General features: G+C 31.7%; 1 protein-coding gene across 6 annotated transcripts in view; it reads right to left on the reverse strand.

Annotated features, from left to right (window-relative positions):
* LOC124362999 (chromatin-remodeling complex ATPase chain Iswi) overlaps window positions 1–18473 on the reverse strand; it is a 45432-nt gene that overhangs the window by 13399 nt on the left and 13560 nt on the right. For all 6 annotated transcript variants that reach the window (XM_046818037.1, XM_046818038.1, XM_046818034.1 and 3 more), the window contains exons 4-17: window positions 16737–16976; window positions 15508–15649; window positions 14073–14179; window positions 13242–13422; window positions 12471–12539; window positions 11114–11223; window positions 9761–9926; window positions 8441–8581; window positions 7101–7295; window positions 5100–5232; window positions 3614–3759; window positions 2581–2693; window positions 1472–1598; window positions 126–239 (exon numbers count right to left, since the gene is read on the reverse strand). In XM_046818037.1, coding sequence (XP_046673993.1) covers window positions 126–239; window positions 1472–1598; window positions 2581–2693; window positions 3614–3759; window positions 5100–5232; window positions 7101–7295; window positions 8441–8581; window positions 9761–9926; window positions 11114–11223; window positions 12471–12539; window positions 13242–13422; window positions 14073–14179; window positions 15508–15649; window positions 16737–16976 — 1984 coding nt within the window. The remainder of the gene's footprint in view (window positions 1–125; window positions 240–1471; window positions 1599–2580; window positions 2694–3613; window positions 3760–5099; window positions 5233–7100; window positions 7296–8440; window positions 8582–9760; window positions 9927–11113; window positions 11224–12470; window positions 12540–13241; window positions 13423–14072; window positions 14180–15507; window positions 15650–16736; window positions 16977–18473) is intronic.

Here is an 18473-nt window from a genome sequence, read left to right on the forward strand (position 1 = left end):
AAAGTTGAGTTTCAAATTTTTCAGTTGCTTTGAAAATCTTTCACAAAACATTATTTTACGTACACAATTTGCAATCACTCAATTAGTTAATTTCTATTTTTTCCAATTCGTAAAAAGAACCTTACCTTGTAACCAACTGTTTTACGAAAATAGTAGATCTCCTGGTCCAATAGCTCAAATAACCGGGGAGGAAAGAACTGGAAGTCTTGAACTATTGGTTGTTTTGGTGGTCTAGGAGCCTGTAATATATAATATGAGTTGTTACTTCACTTTGAAAACTCAAAATACAACAACACCTAAAAATAAGTAGTGAGAAAGAAACACTTATTAGGTTGTATTTATATTGAGGCAAAATTAGAATCACTAGTCTTTTTAAGTCATCTAACACTATTAATAGGGATTAAAAAGTTCAAAACATTTACTTTAATCTAGGTTTCTGGTGTTTTTTATTCAACAAAATAATCGACAAATACTATAATACATTCATGTAGGACATTAATTTAATTTAACCCCTAGTTTGTTTGTATTGTACAATTTCAATTCCAATAATATTTGTCTTTTTACTTAGCTTGTTGGCGTACTCAAGCAAAGTTAAGACAAATTTGCATAGCCATTTTACATAACTTGTTATTATTTATTTCTGGAGACAATCCTTCTTTTACTACCCTCCGTCATACTGCAATTGCCGGCAACTCAGTACACTCTTTTTTATTACAGAAATTTGTTCTTGGTCATCATGCTGTTTAATTAAAATAAAAAAATCTGTACATTCATTGACCATTACAAAAACACAAAAGTTCAAAAGGGTTATAATAGACCAATATCAATGTATAACAGCTGTTATCCAACAGTCCTGTGTCTGACCCATCATAGGAAACATGTAAATACAATTTATTGACTCATTATATACAAAACTTTATTTTCTTCAGTACCTGCCAATTAAATTCTATTAAATAAAGTTTAGAAGTGACTTTCATCACTAAATCAAACATTGTTGCTGATAACTGTATCTAATTTTTCTGATAACTGTAACCAATTTGCTGGACCATATGTGAATACACCATGAAATTTACTACCACATAACTTCTTAATTCACTATAAAATATCTATGACAGTCAAGGAGGGAAAAATGGGTTATTGTTTTCTACCCCAGTGTTTCTTTGTCAGGAATAGGAGAACTAAAATTCCAATTAGATAAATGTAAACTAGCCAGTTATTTCCAATTTATCTTATTGCATCTACTTTTAGTCCTCATCGCCCAATAACCTTATTTATTGTAAATAAACATTAAAAAGTAAATTTTTAATTTAAAACCCGTTTAGTACCCCTGATTGATACAATTTTCAATTCAGCAATATTCTAAAATTTTTACATACAAGAAAGGCTACATAAAATACGTTGCAACAAAATAAATACAACCAGTCTTATTTGTTTCACAAACCATAGAATGTTTCTCTTATAGAGAACTCACCTTAGGAGCCTTCGGTTCAGACACTCGGAGTGCCTCTCGGAAGTAAGCGTCCACAGCGTAGTTAGCTTTACGTTCTCGCTTGGGCGGTTCTATCCAGTTCCCGATTCCCATCACCTTTTGTTTCTCTCTACACACAAAGATACCACATGTCAATCATCTGTCTATATTATTGTGAGAAGGATTTTTTGTGTTAGGTAAAAAATAATTTTGAAATAGACAAAGCAATCTTAGAATTTAATGTGTCAAACCTATTAACATTGTAGAATAAAATTAACTATTTGTACTATTTGTTTGCAATCTTATATGTTTGTATTTGTACACTTCCATCTCGAATGATATACCCATGTATGAGATGATATACCATACTGAATGAGAGAAATTACATGTTTAGTAATGAAGTCAACTTTTTAAACACTTGCGAACTGGTATATTTCATTTAAAATTATATTTCGAAAAAGTAAGAAAGTAAGTTAACTTCTGATTATCCACAGGCAGTTTGCTGTAAGGAATATTTATTACTTCTATGATAAAACATTTTACAAAAAACTTACAATAGACTAAAACATATGATCCCTAAACTTATATCTAGAAGAATAAGAGAAGAATCCTATCTCTTATGATAGGAGAAGAATTTTGATGATTCGGCTCAAACATTGCCTAGAGGCATAGTTCATGTGACAATACCTAGCTAACACATAGAATGTTAAAATTAGACCCCCAAATTAAATCTAGTATGACAAGAAAAACATTTGGTGATTCTGTTCTGTTGATGCCAAGGAGCACAGGTTTGTGGGACAATAACAACTAACTAAAATATATAGAATGTAACCCTTCGAGTCCCAAACAATAATCTATGTATTGTCAGTGAACCATGGCTTGCTGGATAGAGTATAGTATGATAACAGAAAAACTTTTGAGTCATTTAAAACTGTCCTCTGGATTTCACAAGGTTAAAGAGAAAGGAAGCACTTTCATCTTGAATATTAATATTTTCTTATTCCACCCTTTATGTTATTAGAAAAGCTTTACTCAAAACAATACATCTCAACTCAACCACACAGTGTAAGTATGTATGTCCTAATACCCAACATTGCATTATGCATACACACCTGTAGTCTTCGCCCTCAAACTTGTACACAGACTCAGTGGGAGTGTCCATCGTGAAATTCCTCAAGGACGACTCGTCTCCCATAGCCTCTAACTTCTGTTTCATTTCTTCTGTCTGAAAATCCAACAACAATATTACTTTTAAAACAAAATATATTAGTTTTAGTTGGACTCCCAACCAGGAAATCTTGTTGTTTAAGGATTCATATAACAGTACGGAAAGTTGAAATTGATTAGACATTGACGCTCATTTTGCTTTTGAGAAGAGATGCTTACTCTGATGTTACATACTGTGACAGGAAGAGATTAGAGCCCATATTGAAGAGATTTGTCTATAGACCAAAATACCAAGAGATTACAATACTTTCCCTCTTTTTAAAAAACTTTAAAGCTACTTTAAAAAATTGTATACGTATTATTTGAATGACAAATTACATTGAATTTGTCAAAAGTAGAATTCCATTTTATTCTCATTTTTTTCACAACAATATGCATTACATGAAAATATACATTAAAACTTAAGAAATGTTGATTCAAACGTCATAAATTGAAAAGTATTTATGAGGATAACTTTTATAGGAAGCAACATTATGAACTGTTATTTTATTTTCGTATATATTCATTATTACTACATAAACTCCTAGGTCTTGAAACCAGATCTTTGATACCATCATATAAGAGCTCTGCTACTGCCCACTTCAATATTCAATAACAGTTTCATTCAACACATCATAATTCTCCAATTGCTTTCCACAATAAAATTAAACAAACTATTTTATAACAAAAAACAATATTTTTGTATAAATTAACCCTGAACACTTCCTATATATTCCAATATGCGTCCACACAATTTGTGGAATCATATGTGTAGACAATGTATTGCGACTTATATATGTGTACACACCATAACTTTACAAACAGCCTAGCTAGTTGCTTTTAACTATTGATCTCCAAGTTAACTCTGTGAAGGAAGTTTTCTAGCATTATTCCTCTACCTAACATAGTATGATCAGTAGAACATAAATCCTACTTCACCTTTGCCTCCCCCTTCTGTAAGATGGTGTCAATGTCCTCGTCAGATATCTCAGAATCCTTTGATGCGAATACGTGATTGGCTCCGTGCCTGATCATGTTCAGCATTTCATCCTTGTTGAGAGCATTCTTGTTGTCCACCAGACGTCCTGCAAAACACAACAGCTGTCACGTTTGTCCGAAAATGATTTCACACTTAACACTTTATACTTAGTTACAACATTCTATTAATTCATACATTGGTTAAATAAAAAAATAACACAAGTTTACATTCTTTTTTTTTTAAAAAAAAAAGGCATTTGGTTTTCCTCAAAAAGCGAGACAGTAATTAAAAATCATGAAATGATAATTAAATCATTTTTTTCACACATGCTTTATCAAATCATAAATTGCTTTGTAAAGTACTTAATATTAATAATTGTATAATTTGAAAACCTGGTCAAAATATTAAATTTTGATATATATTTGATACAGTTTATATATTAGCAATGAACGAAAAGCACTTATTTTCCCATAAAGAAATTTGAAATAATGTCTAATATATAACTCTAACATCTATAAGGATGTAAATTTTTAGATCAACATGAAACCTTAAGGTATTTGTAGAATGTAGAATCTTGGAGCATTGGAAAAAAGGTTTATCGTACTATCACTAGTATAAACAAATTCAACATTTTCCAATATATAATTTTTATTTTGTGCAAGGCCTTTCTGAATCGAAGATTCCATCATCAGGCACTTTAATGCTCGCGGCGCACGTCGTCATTAAAAGGGTTAATATATTGATACAAACTCTAGATATACTCTAAAATATGATGTAAACTTCATTAAATCATTCATCAAAGAGCTTAATACTCAGTTAACACAGGGCTTGTTTTCTAAAATTAGTGGATTTATTCTTTTAAAACATTGAAATGTAATTAAAACCATGTCAGCATATGGAATAACACGGCACCAAGGTAGAATTTACCTGTGTATGAGCTTCAACAAAATAAAATAAATAATCTTATTGATTTGTAATTTTCGTACCAAACTGGAGTCAAAAATAATTAATCAACGCTGCTGGATGTTACACATTAAACGTAGGTTGGGCAAAATTCAATCTGTGTTAAGATGACTCAAATGGATATATTTTAATTTTTAGTATATTTAATTTCAATAATAACTTGTGATATAATGTATGTGAATTCCAAATTTGTTGTCTATTTACAATATACCCGAACGATATAGACTTCTCATTCCAGATGGTTTTAAAGACTAAAATGTAACATAGTTGATAATTAATTATTTAATGTCTTTTAATGAAATTCAATATTCCATCTCAATAGTTTCAGAACAAACAAAATAAATTTTCAATAAAAACTCAAATAGGCCACTTGGGCAATCTGTTGGCTTATGTTTATGGTGTTGTGAACATGATAGTCGTCTTAGTTATCAGAAGCAGTCAAGTGCTGCCATGTGGGTGTGAAACATGTGGATGCAGACCAACCTTGCTGTATGACCAGCTTGTCCAGCCGTAGCTTCACTTCTGCTCTCTCCACTATCTTCTCTTCCACTGTGTTCTCGGTGATGAGACGGAACACCCTCACTTGCTTCTTCTGTCCGATACGATGTGCTCGGTCCTGTACAGGTACAAGCAGCCTTATCACTATGTTTCTTTTAAAATTGATTACAAATGTTTCTTTGATTCAAACAACTCAAATTAACATCTAACTTACTTACTTACTGCCGTGGCTCCTGGTACCCATGGTGGTACTTTGCCTCGCCAACACACTGCCTCCAGATCTCTCTATCCTTTGCCTCTTAGATGTTAATTTGTTAAATTAACATCTAACAAATAGTTAAATTGTAATTGATTAGAAAATCTGCAGTCTTACTTTGAAAACTACCTTCTAGAGCTCACTGATTTCAAAGAAATACATATAGAAGTACACATGTTTAGAATGTTTTGATTGCACTGCAATTTTTATCAAACAGCAGAAGAGAGCATTCTCTGCAACCTGTAGGGTTCTGGTTGAGAAAGATTATCTATTTATAATCATCAATTAAATTAATCCAAGACATTTAATTATTAAATATTTTAAATTTCGACATTATGTGTAAAACTGCACAATGAAAGTGACAACATTATTGATAACTATTTCAATATCCAAAATATATGATATCCTAAACTAGTGATGTGTTGAAGCAGAAGCTCAAATCTACTGAATCTTCAACAACAGATTCAGATTCAAGAATTGACAATTGAATTTGCAGAGAAAAGCCACGTCATTAATTACCGTCCGATCAACAGTACACAAATTGCTAACCGCTAGAAGTGTTTTTGCCGTACTTTGATTGTTAAAACCCGTAAATACATAACCTAATTAAATAATTATCTTACTTTTGTAAATACAGTAATATTTTGCATTTAGCGGCAGTGGGGTTGTATCCTTGTACCTGTTTGGTCGCTGTGACTCTCCGACACAACCTACCTCCTCTGTTACTCCAACCTACATTACTCCTGTGTCTTTTGCACACATTCATTTCTCTGCTCATTACCCCATCTCACCCTCAAGCTCACTATTCTCCTTTATTGTTTTCCTATGTTGTTATACATTGTTTACCCTTTATGTGCCCCGTTGTGCATGCTAAAGTGTATGTTCTCTCGCAAACATGGACTATCCGTCAGTGTGTACCTCTGTAGCAACCCCTCCTCCACCAATGAATCTCTCTCTGTTGCATCACCCTCTGATATCATGGGCCTGGTCCAGGGACTCTTCTTGTGGTGGTACTCATGAAAGATATCTTCTCTTGACTTCTTGTGACTTCTTTGGCACATTCCATGAACTTTCCTATCCTTAAATTGTCTCTTTTAAAATTTTTGAAGCTGGAGACCCCGACTGGTGCTCTAAACGTTTTTATTAATTTTAATTCTTTTCTCTACACAACATTGTTTCGACCTCTGGGTAGGTTCTTTAGTTTTTATTTATTTCAATTTCTTATACAACACTGTGCGGTTCTCCAGGGCCGGATATCTCTCTTTCTTGAACTTAAACATTGTTTGGTCTTTCTTTTTTGAACTTAACAACCATATTATATCTTATCAAATTAAAGTAGAAGATAAAGGATATTAACTTTGATCTTAAAATATAGCTTTTCTCTGAAACTCTGCAAATCCCTTACAACAGAGTAGTATCATAGACTACTATACTGAAAGAAACTGGATTTGTGATGATTTTATCTAAATAAAACTTAGTTGAAATAACTTACTTTATATTTATAAACAAACACTCCAATAATTATATAATTGGAGTGGTTAAAAAAAAGCTATTAGGATTTGAAATTTGAGAATTGGGAATCAATATTATAAGCTTTGGAATCAGATTCAAGATTTTAAAATTCAAGATTTGCCTATGACTATCCTTCACCATCATCTATGACAGAATAAGCTGTTAACTAATATTTTACTTGTTATAATGTATATGTACAGAACAGAAGACGGACTGACCATAGCTTGCAGATCCATCTGAGGGTTCCAGTCCGAGTCGTAGATGATGACAACATCTGCAGTGGCCAGATTGATACCCAGACCACCCGCACGGGTAGACAGCATGAAGACAAACTTCTCACTGTTATCTTCATTGTACTCGTTGATCTGCCTCTGCCTGTCCTCGTGAGGGGTTTGACCGTCCAGTCGACAGTACTGACATAGAACAAGAGCAAAGTATCAGTATAGAGATTGTGAACAGAAGTACTCCAAATTAATAAAATAAATTAAAAAAAGTGTCTAAGCTACTCAAAACTTGGAAGTCTTTTTTTTAACACCTGTAGGTTTAAAAATAAAGTAATTACATTATCAAGCTCAAAAGTGATTCATAATATTGAACTCGAACCGTAATAGTAGAAAAATATAAAATAGAGATACTAAAGGAGTAAAATCTTTACTTGTGTTGTTGTATCAAAATGAATTGAAATGAAATGTGTCCATATTTAGTTTTATATCATGCCTTAGCTAAAATCTAACTAAGAGACATTCAGTAATACCTGAATACTTTCCAAAACAATTATATATATATATAAAATTTTTCAATAAACATTGAATCGCATATAAAATAAAACTTGCTCCGCCAGGACTCGAACCCGGATCTCTCACTTGCCGGGTGAATGTGCTGCTACCATTACACCACAGAGCCCCTACTTTTTACGATTCAATTATATTGTATTGGCCGTATCTGTCACATATGCGTTTTTAAATAACTAAACTGACATATGATCGGAAGACCAAATACCTGTCAAACGACTTAAATATATAATAAATAAAATATGTATATATATAAATTTAATTACAATTAAATTTATTTTGAAGAAAAATTTAACTGACATTTTAACAAGAGGTGACATAATTAACAAAACACACAGCTATCACGCTGTAACAGTAGATGAAATGTGGCAGTGACAACTAACTTTAGACGGTAGATTAAAAACAGATCATGAACATAATCAGGACAAGGAGAGTCATCAAGTTTGAGACGTAGCTATTTACTTCGAGTCTGAGTTAGAGATAGCGCATGTTCGCTTATTCTGCTTGAGAAGATCCTCGCACAGGCCAGTGGTCCATGAGGATGGGCAGAGTAAGGTTCAAAAGGGGATCAGCTTCTCCTTTTTATAAAAAAAAATGTATGGTACATTATCATAGATTCCTTTGAATATTAAGTATTGCAATATGGAAAGAACAGTCCTTAAGGATATCTATCACCTCGTCATCTAGCTAAAAATTAGGACTCTAGAGCCTTGAGCCTCTTGACTAATATAAACTAGAAATCTAATAACAGTCAAAGGTGGTGGTACCTGATAGCCTCTCCAGAAGCAGTAGTCCTCAAGGATATCTATCATCCTCGTCATCTGGCTGAAAATTAGCACTCTAGAGCCTTGAGCCTTCAATTTGGGTAGTAGTTTGTCCAAAATAACCATCTTGCCACAGTTGTATACCTACAACAAATTCAGTTCATCAACTAAAGAATATTATTGTTGAATTCTTATGATTAAATTCTACAATAAAGACATTCACTGCAGCAGAAGCCTCACTGCGCAGTGGCTTGTGCATTCAGTAAAGCTGGAGTGAAGATTCTAACTGATGATTAATTCGTTACATCAACTATTTAATAGACCATTCCGTGTATGTGGGCCCACAAGCAATAGGAACTTTAGACCAATTTAAAATTCAGAAGCAGTTACATATCAATATTTTTGTAGATTATCATCTGGACAGTAATCTAAAGGCTATACATCCAATTGAGTAATCACTATCTCTAGTATACTGTCTTCTGGGAACAAGAATATTTTATTATTTGTTAGTTAATAGATTTTTTTTTTTTTATATACAATGCTGATGGGAAACTTTGACACCAACGCTTGCAAAAATGAAATAGATAAATAAATTCAGCACAACAGTAAAATCTTAAAATCAGGAGAATACATAAAAAAAATAGTGTAGACTTTTGTACATTGTTTGAAGCAAAAATATAAAACAAATTTATTACTATTAATGCGATGTTTACACAATGTTACAAAGGCTTTTAGGCTTGATGGGATAGCACTACAAAACAGCCTGTACATTAAAACAGTCACCTCTGCAGTTAAACTATAAGAATGCCAATAATGATAACCAAAGTAAAATAGAACTAAAAATAACATTACTAATAATACAACTGATTTTACATCAATATTTTTACTACTCCATGGCGATATCCCACGATATACACTACGATATTTAGTGTCTCTAGCACAGTCTTTAAAGATACTGTGCCTATACGCACATATTGTGTGTACCAAAAGCTTACAAGAAAATAAGTTTAATGTCATGTAAATAACATTGGTTTCAATGAAGAATATTTGAGCATTGGAAAAAGTTTTATTTAATATCACTGGTGAATGAATATACATTTTACAATATTAATTTTTTTCTTGAAAGGCCTTTCGGAATCAAATGATTCCATCATCAGGCAACTTCACAAAATGAACATTTGCTCGCTGACTCATGATGTCAGTGACAGTGGGCAGTACTACTCCCACAGCTGGGAGAACTGGGTCCCACAAAAACGTCATACGTTGAAGGGTTAATGAACTGACAGCTGTTCATTCTCAACTAGAACTAATGTGACAACTCACAAGATGTTCGTCGGTGGTGTACGGAGGACCAGGTTCGGCACCATCAAACAGGTAAGGGTGGTTACTGCACTTCCTCAGCTGCATCAGGATGTTTTGGAGCCGCATTTTCTCTATTTTGCCTGCTCCATTCACCACATCTATATCTTTCATCAACACTTTGGTGTACCTGGAACAATGTCACACTCGTAATATGTGTGTCAGTAACATAAGGCAGTAACATAAGGATGGACAGGTCCAACACCAACAAGGCTTGTTACACTTCCTCACAGCACAATGTTCAGCTCAGTTACTTCATTTACAAAATCTATGTTTTGGTGTAAAACCCAACAACTAAATATTTGACATAATATTTTGCAATATTCTTTTATCTAAAGTAATAATATTTCTGTTATTTAGGCTAGTTGATATTGTACCCACTATTTCAACAAAAAATTATACCACGCTGCATCTACTATATAGTGACAATATTTTATTGTTTTCCAAACTAAAGTGTTACTATTTTAATTTAATCCTTTTGGGATCACAACGAAAAAATTAATATGACTCGAAATTGCATATCACAATTTTGGGACATACTCCACAAAGTACAACAGCATATTATCAAGCATTTTTTCTAAGAGTTGTTGTGATGAAATGTAAAAATACTTATAACATGAAAGTGCAAAAAAACCAAAAAAAATGTCTTAATTTGATACAGTTATAGTAGGAGATAACCTAAGGATCTTTCTGTAGAAGTTTTCTTTTTGTTTTCTGTATTATTTTGTATAAGTGTACCAATACTGAAAAAATAAAAATGAATAAAAGGGTTGTTAATTAAAAAAAAAAAACATGTAAAACCAAATCTATGACAAACACATCAATAGTTAATATTATTACAACAAAATAATGTTTTTTTTAGGTTAAATTAGATGCCTAAGATGAACTGCTTGGAATAAATTATCCTTCTAAAAATTCTCAACAATACTATTTATATTATAAGCCAAATTTTATAAATATACAACTGTGAATGTTTGAAGTATTGTATGAACTTTTGTTTATAAATATATTCAATGCAAACATCTTTGTAACTGTATTTTTTAAAATTTTTTTAAGTGGTAATTTAATTATCATTCAGTTTTCAGGAATATATTACCGAACGTGCGCATCACAGGCTACATCAAAATGGACAGTACTTTTCTGCTCTGGTGGAGATGTAGAAAAATAAAAATATATGTAACAAAATCATTTGATTTCATTATTTAGTCCAAACGACTTATTATTCAGGTACTGTTCAGTTTCCAATCAAATTTTTTTTAATCATATTAGTAAACTATGTGTTTCACAGTAACATTACAGAACAAAAATACAACTTACCACTCTCTTTGCATTTTGCTCAAGCCAACATAAATTTTCACTTCTTTTTTGGGTTTCAGCCGCTTTTCTACTTCAGATTTCAACCGTCGTAGAAGGAAAGGTCTTAATACCTACAAAGGAGACAACTGGTTAAAAGATAAATATAAACAAATATTGGACAAGAAACTGTTAAGAATACAAAATATTAACTTATTATTGTTGAATTTATTATTATTGAATCACGTCATAAACTTTATAAACTTTTAATACCCTTTGATGGTGTCCATTAGATTTTAACAAAAAACTAATAATAGGATAATAAAAAAGACTAACCATGTTAGTACAACCTTCACTGTTCAAAAGTTAAAGAAAGTACTACAAATGTACACAATTTGTAAAAATGTATTAATATAAATTTTAGAGTAAAAATAATAAATGTTAAAATACATCATAATAAGCAGTTTAAGAGATTCAATGTAACAAACAAAATTATAGGAATAAGTAAACAACAACAATAATCTTGAATATGGAACTTATAATTGGTTACTTAATTTAGAATCACAAACTAACTTAATTACTATACTCTTTATCTCGTGAGACCTTTCGACAGCAAAGCTATCTTCAACATCAGGCATTTCACAAGAGTAAAAGTATATTAATAATAATTATATTCAAATAGGATTAGTTTTTAGTTCAGGAAATGTGAGAGAAGTGGACTGCTTTCTTATACTGGATGCTTACGGATAAGTGTGAACAATATTTAACTTTTCAGATTTATTCAGCCTGTCACAGCTTAATCGAGATCATAATAAGCACAATAGTACCTTCACAAACTTCAATCAAGTAAACTATGTTAAAAAGTAATGCTTTGCTGGATAAGCCTCCTATTAAGAACTCTATTCATTATTATTAAACTAAAAAATTGTATTAAAATTTCCATTTCAAAATGAGCAGGCTTTACGTTTGCTACAACGGTTCATTAGAAATCCACTATCAGATCAGATGCTATGCTGATACAATATACACACTTCTCTATTCGATGAGTAGTTGTATTATGTAACTCTTATTAAGGAAGATGGAGTTTTGTACAAATCTGGAACCTTACAGTTATACCAGATAAACAAAAGTAAAAGTCGGATAAAAGACTAACATTGTAGTGTTTTACTTATTATGAAAAACTAATTTTGTAAAGTTTATCGGCATGAAAATTAGTCTAGCTCTGTTTTTGTATATGTTATTGTATCAAACCAAACTTACACTGCAGAATTGTTTCTTCGGGTTACTTATTCAAGTTTAAGTACCACCTTAAATTTGAGGATCAGTGTTAACCAACAACCAGTATCAGCACACTCAGTAACCTATAATACTCTATACTTACGGAATGCAATCTCTCAACGAGTGAATTGTCTCCCATAAAACTGTTTGTGTTAAACCATGAATCGAAATCCTGAAAACAAAACAGAGCATTAAAAATGTGTGGGGGACAGACCAATTACCAAATTGGGATAGCGACATACCAAAGAACATGTGTTGTGCCAAATATGATCTGATGAATGTAAACAGATCTAACATCACCTTCTTAGCAAGTTTAACTACTCTGTTTAAAGTTTATTATAGATGAGTTTTAAAGGATATCAGGATTTGAGACATTTGCCATTATTGTATGTTACAAAAATAGAGCAGCACATTGAGAATTACAATTTATTCTCATTAAGTGTTAAAAAATCTTAAGACATTCACAAGCATAAAAACTAAAAACCAATACATGAATGGTGATTGTTTTATTATACACAGCTTGCTCTGTTATGAAGTTTGACATTGACAAGTTCATACTTCAGTAAAGACTTTCGTTAAAATTCTCTAAGATCCTTTAATACTCTGTTGTATCAGTTTATGACTATAATTATACAAAGTTTATTTTCAACGCCTTTTGAGTTATCACTACAAGAAATGTTCATGTTTGCCTATGTGTAATTAATTTTGGAAATATTGTTCAATAAAATGCTACTTTAATCAAGACTAGTCTACAACAAAACAATTATATTTGTCTATATAAATTTTCGGTTATAACAGTTAAGGCACTTTTCATGGCCAAACCATATCCTACACACCTGCAAATGTCAAGTTTAACAAAGAGAACGAGACTTACATCAGAGGAGTTGAAGACATCAGGCAACAGGAAGTTGAGTAGGGACCACAACTCGTGCAAATTGTTCTGTAGAGGAGTTCCCGTCAGGAGTAGTCGATTCGTCGTCTTGAATTCTCTCACAATCTCCGACAGCTTAGACTTCTCATTCTTGATACGATGAGCCTCGTCTATCACCATGTACCTGAAAATATTGTGATTCAGCATTTTCTAAACATTTACAAAATGATAATTTTTCTATCACTTAAAATCTTACTCACCAATCTGAATTAGATTACTGCTTCTTGAGTGGAAACAATTCCTAGATCTAGATCCTAGACATGTACAACATGTTGTACTAACCATATATATAAAGCAGTTGTTATTACATGTAAATAATTACAATTATTATACAATGACAACCATTAAACAGCCACAAATCAAGATCAGGTTGATGGCTAGATTTATGTTAATCTATCATATTTCACCTGCTGAATCTGAATTTGACATCAGAATTGGTCTATTGGAAAATAGATGAATATTTTGACGAGTCTTCTAATGATTATAATATAAAATCCTACAGAATGATTTGATGCCCACTTCAAACTTAAAAATACAATGAAATAAATAGGTCGTCATAAGCAAATGTCTGTATTATCAAGTGAGTTCTGTTCAATTTTTGATATTAACACTTATTTGTAATAATCATCAATCCATAAATGTCTATAAATTGACCAATTTTAATAGTAAACTTATATATTATTTAAAATTTACGAGTAAAAATTAAACTTAAAATTTATAATCAAACTGCGATGTAAAAATTGTGATTTGACATAATGGTATTGTTTAACTTACCGCCAATTGAACTTCTTAAACACTCCTTTCTCTCGAATAACCATTTCGTAAGATGTGACACAAACATCCCACTCTCCAGGCATAAGTACATCTCGAATAAAAGAATTCTGAAAACAAAGAGTAAATTTGCATAGCTACTAAGAGAATATGACAACCTAACTATAGTGTCTATTCTGCATAACTTACAGTGGCCTAGTTTAATCGTAGATACCACACACACCACCCAGTGGGCTGCATACATAAATCAATTCACGTTGTAATATATGAAATTTAATATTTCAGATTTATTTATTTCTAATTATTGCCATTGATTTTTACTCCAGATCTTATTTTAAATCAATCCAAATACACACCAATTACAATAATTGTAAATAAAATATTATTTGAAGGTTTTAAAATACACAATACGTGTATTATACAACCACAATTTCTTAGTATTTAGACTAATCCAATATATAATCAAAATAATTGAATACAATATATAAAAATGACCCTTCTAGCTCAGTTAAAAGATGTAGGTAGATTTTGTGACAACTGAAATATTGGCATGATTTATTTTATAAATACAGGATTTCAACTACATTTGTACAAAATAATTTTTCTGTAAATAAAGGAGTTGTGATTTTTTAATAATTTGAATGACTAACTTATTGGAACAAAATGGCTTTACGAGCTAGCCAATGAAATTTTTTAAGATATTTATGAGATCAAAGTTTCAACTTGTTTCAACATGTCTTTCGTCGTCAGTTCATGGTAATCCAAATATTCTCATAGGATTCATTATGTAACCACTATCTCTAAACCATATGAGTTACAAAAAACTATTTATAACAAAGTTTAGGAAATGTCATGGATTCCAAAAATACTTTTTACTTTTTCTCTAGGTCCATAAAAAAAGCAATGTTGTGATCCCTTAGTGCTACCTCGAGGATTTTGTATACAAAATGTAGAACAATATGAAATGTTTATTTAAATTTTATATCTAATAATGAGTATTTGGTTCAAACAAGCAAAACAGTTAATAAAACTACAAATAAAGATAAATTCAGCAAAACACCACGTAATGTATTCAAATCACTTTTATCAAGGTTTTTCAAAATGTCTTAATTAGACTAAATATTTTCTAAATTTAAGTTTATACCTTTATTCAATTTAAACATAAATTTCTCCCCTACAAAACACAGAAAGACACACAGACGGTAAACTAAGCAAGATAGGACTATACTATATGTGACATTTCTTACTTATTTTGACAAATCAGATCGGGAAGTTTGATAAAGCAATTTATGGACACTGTAAAAGTTTTAGACATCAAAATGGTTGATGCCTAAAATTCTGGTCAATTATATGAAATGTAAGCAAAATATCTTAAACATTCATATTTTTAAAATAAATTTCAGGGGATCCTGTCAAAATTAAAATTAGTCTTAGTTACCCTGGCTTCCTGGTCACCAATCAGGCAGACAGCTCTTAGAGTCGGACACCACTTCTTAAACTCATTCATCCAGTTAGCCAGTGTGGACTTGGGCACAATCACCATGTGAGGTCCAGGAATGTTGCGGTAATGTTTCATGTATCTGCAAACATAAAAGCATTTTCAACGTCACACATACAACGGTTTGTTTGGAAGTGAATGTACAGTTAGATATAGTAAGCCTATAATAGTTTAAAGTTTCTTAAAATAATGAATTAATATTTTTATATAGTAAGAGAACTTGTTATTCTGGGTTTAAGCTCATGTTTTTGAAGTGACTAGGATGTGAACTTGAGAGTCTGATGCAATGATTCTACAATAAAGAAGAGCATGTACTTTTGGATACAACAAATGATTTAGTTATGCAGATAATAAGGAAATTCAGCAAACCTGTTTGCTACCACATATTTTTTGAAAAAGGCAAATAATAAGTCATCTCACCAAAAATCTCACTGTGATTTTATGTTTTAGCTCTTCTTTGAGCCAAAAATGATTAGCAGTTCTTACCCGAAAAAAAAAAACAAATGTTAACACACAAATATTTCTTAACACACTGAAAATTACGTACAATTCAGACACAAAATGCCATGAATCTCTCAGGAAGTAATAAATTGGTATAGGCCTATTTGAATACATGAATGAAGATATGGGTAGCTCTAAGGCTGACACGTCAATCTTGCAATTCATTGAATACTAGATAGGGAGTCTTAAGTTTTTTTGCAGAGTATACAGCCAGATTGAAACTACCACCTACAACTTTTTTCATCGTGAATTCATTTTTTAACTGTACTCACAAGCTCGGAACGGCTAATTCCTAAGACTGGTTCAGGACCAACAAATGTGGCCTGAGCTACTTTTTTAGCCAAGAAATCAGTTGTCTCAATACCAGTGCTTCCAAGGTGCCTCAACACCTAGTACGTCTGAACATTATTTAGAAAATTGAGACTGACAAGGTTTGGAAACAATTCCAGAATAATTCTGAAGTGATCTGAGTTGAATCAAGAGCCAACAAAGGTGCTTGGCTATCAGAGAATATCAGGAGGTGCTTGTTGTGGTAAGCCTATATGAGCAAAAATATTATGAAAATTCCTTGTAGAACCAGTAAAGAACTTTATCTTTACTTATTTTGTATCACTAAAAGTAATTATATGTCTACACTCCTCAAAAACACAGTGTGGATGTGGACTTACCCCAGGAGTGATATGGTCTGCAAGGTCTTGCCCAGCCCCATCTCGTCGGCCAGGATACCGTTAATGCCGTTCTCGTACAGGGAGATCATCCAGTTGAGACCACGCACCTGATAGTCACGCATCTCCCCATTCTTGATGTAGAATGGTGACGAGTCAAACCGAGCTATGGTCTTGCTCTGTACGTTCGTCTCCGCTAGCAACTCTTCATCTTCCTCCTGTTCCGTCTTCCGGTGACGGTGACTGTGACAAAGTATTACATTTACTTATTAGATGATTTAGGGATCTCTGAATTACGTCTTAGTAAAAAGATATGTATATTTTTTATCGTATAACAATCAAGACTGTACAGCTGATCGCAGCTGCTACAGCGATTGCAGTCACCATCAGTTTGCTTGTTAGAGTTTAAAACAAGTTTTTGAGAATCCTAGTAATGTTTAACCAATTTTCTTTTTTTTATCCCAAATCAGCTGTAAATTACAATCACTTTGTGCACCTTTGATTCAGAAAAGTTCCACAAGGCCAACTGCCACAACTAGACTGACAAACTATGTAACAATATTTTTACAGCAAGTATGAAAAAAGCCCCTGGGAGTCATGTCAAGACATTTATTAAGGACCCAGGGTACAGAGTTTTAATAATTTAGAGACCATAAATCAGCATTGACAATAAATAGACCTACTTTTCACACCATAACTTACTAGTTGAAGTGTACGGTACAACTTGTCTGTATTACAGTTAAACATTAATTAAAAAAAGGCAATATATTTGTTACCTGTGGTTCAGCAATGAACAAAACTTAAGACTAAATGTAATTGAGTACTTTAAACCAGTAAACATAAGAAAAGAAAAAAGAAACTATCACGTTGCAAGAGTTCCATCACTAAGAAGATTTGTTTCTAATCATATGGTTTATTGGAGTTTATTACATTTTAAGATAATAAATTTCTTAATTGCATGTGAATGTGTATACGATGTCCTTCAAATTTATATTTTGGAAAATTATACACCTAGTTTGGTTCAATTAATTTGCACAATAACTGTTAAAGTCTGACAGAGAAAAAATTACATGTAATTTAGCAAGATAGTTTTTTTTTTAATACAGACTTGCTTCCAATTGTCATGTAGAATTTTGAGGTGTGTGTGCCATCAGACACTATACTGATCAGTAGTCAAATTGATAAATATGAATGTACAAAAATAACACATAGTTTCATTGTCTATCAGTATCGCTATAGACATACATTGTTCACAACTCATTTCCATTATCACATACGTTACATAATGTTTATAAAGCTATATGTTCTCATTCAAAATTAAAATTTTGCATTTCTTTTACTTATGCTAATATAATTTTTTAATTAACCACAACACATTAAAAGCTGCACATATAAGCAAAACTTTACATTGACTACTAGTTGATTTATTGTCAATGTTTTGTTTGTCAGAAGATATATATTTTATTTACAAACAATAACATACTTCTAACAATTTTTACTATGTGTTTATTATATTTTTAGGCAATCAGAAATATTTTGTTTTTCCGCAACACAATTTATTAAAATTTATTAATAAGCTTCCAATGTTAGGTTTAATTTTTCTTTTTTAAGATTATAAGCATCTACCTACCTCAGTAAGCAATAACATGACATAATCAATCATGTTATAAAAAAAAGTTAGAACATTTAAAATTTTGTTACGTACAAAATGCCTCTGTTCATAAAATTTTAAAAACTGCA

Source organism: Homalodisca vitripennis, chromosome 5 (genome assembly GCF_021130785.1).
Source record: "Homalodisca vitripennis isolate AUS2020 chromosome 5, UT_GWSS_2.1, whole genome shotgun sequence".
Classification (NCBI taxonomy): Eukaryota; Metazoa; Arthropoda; class Insecta; order Hemiptera; family Cicadellidae; genus Homalodisca; species Homalodisca vitripennis.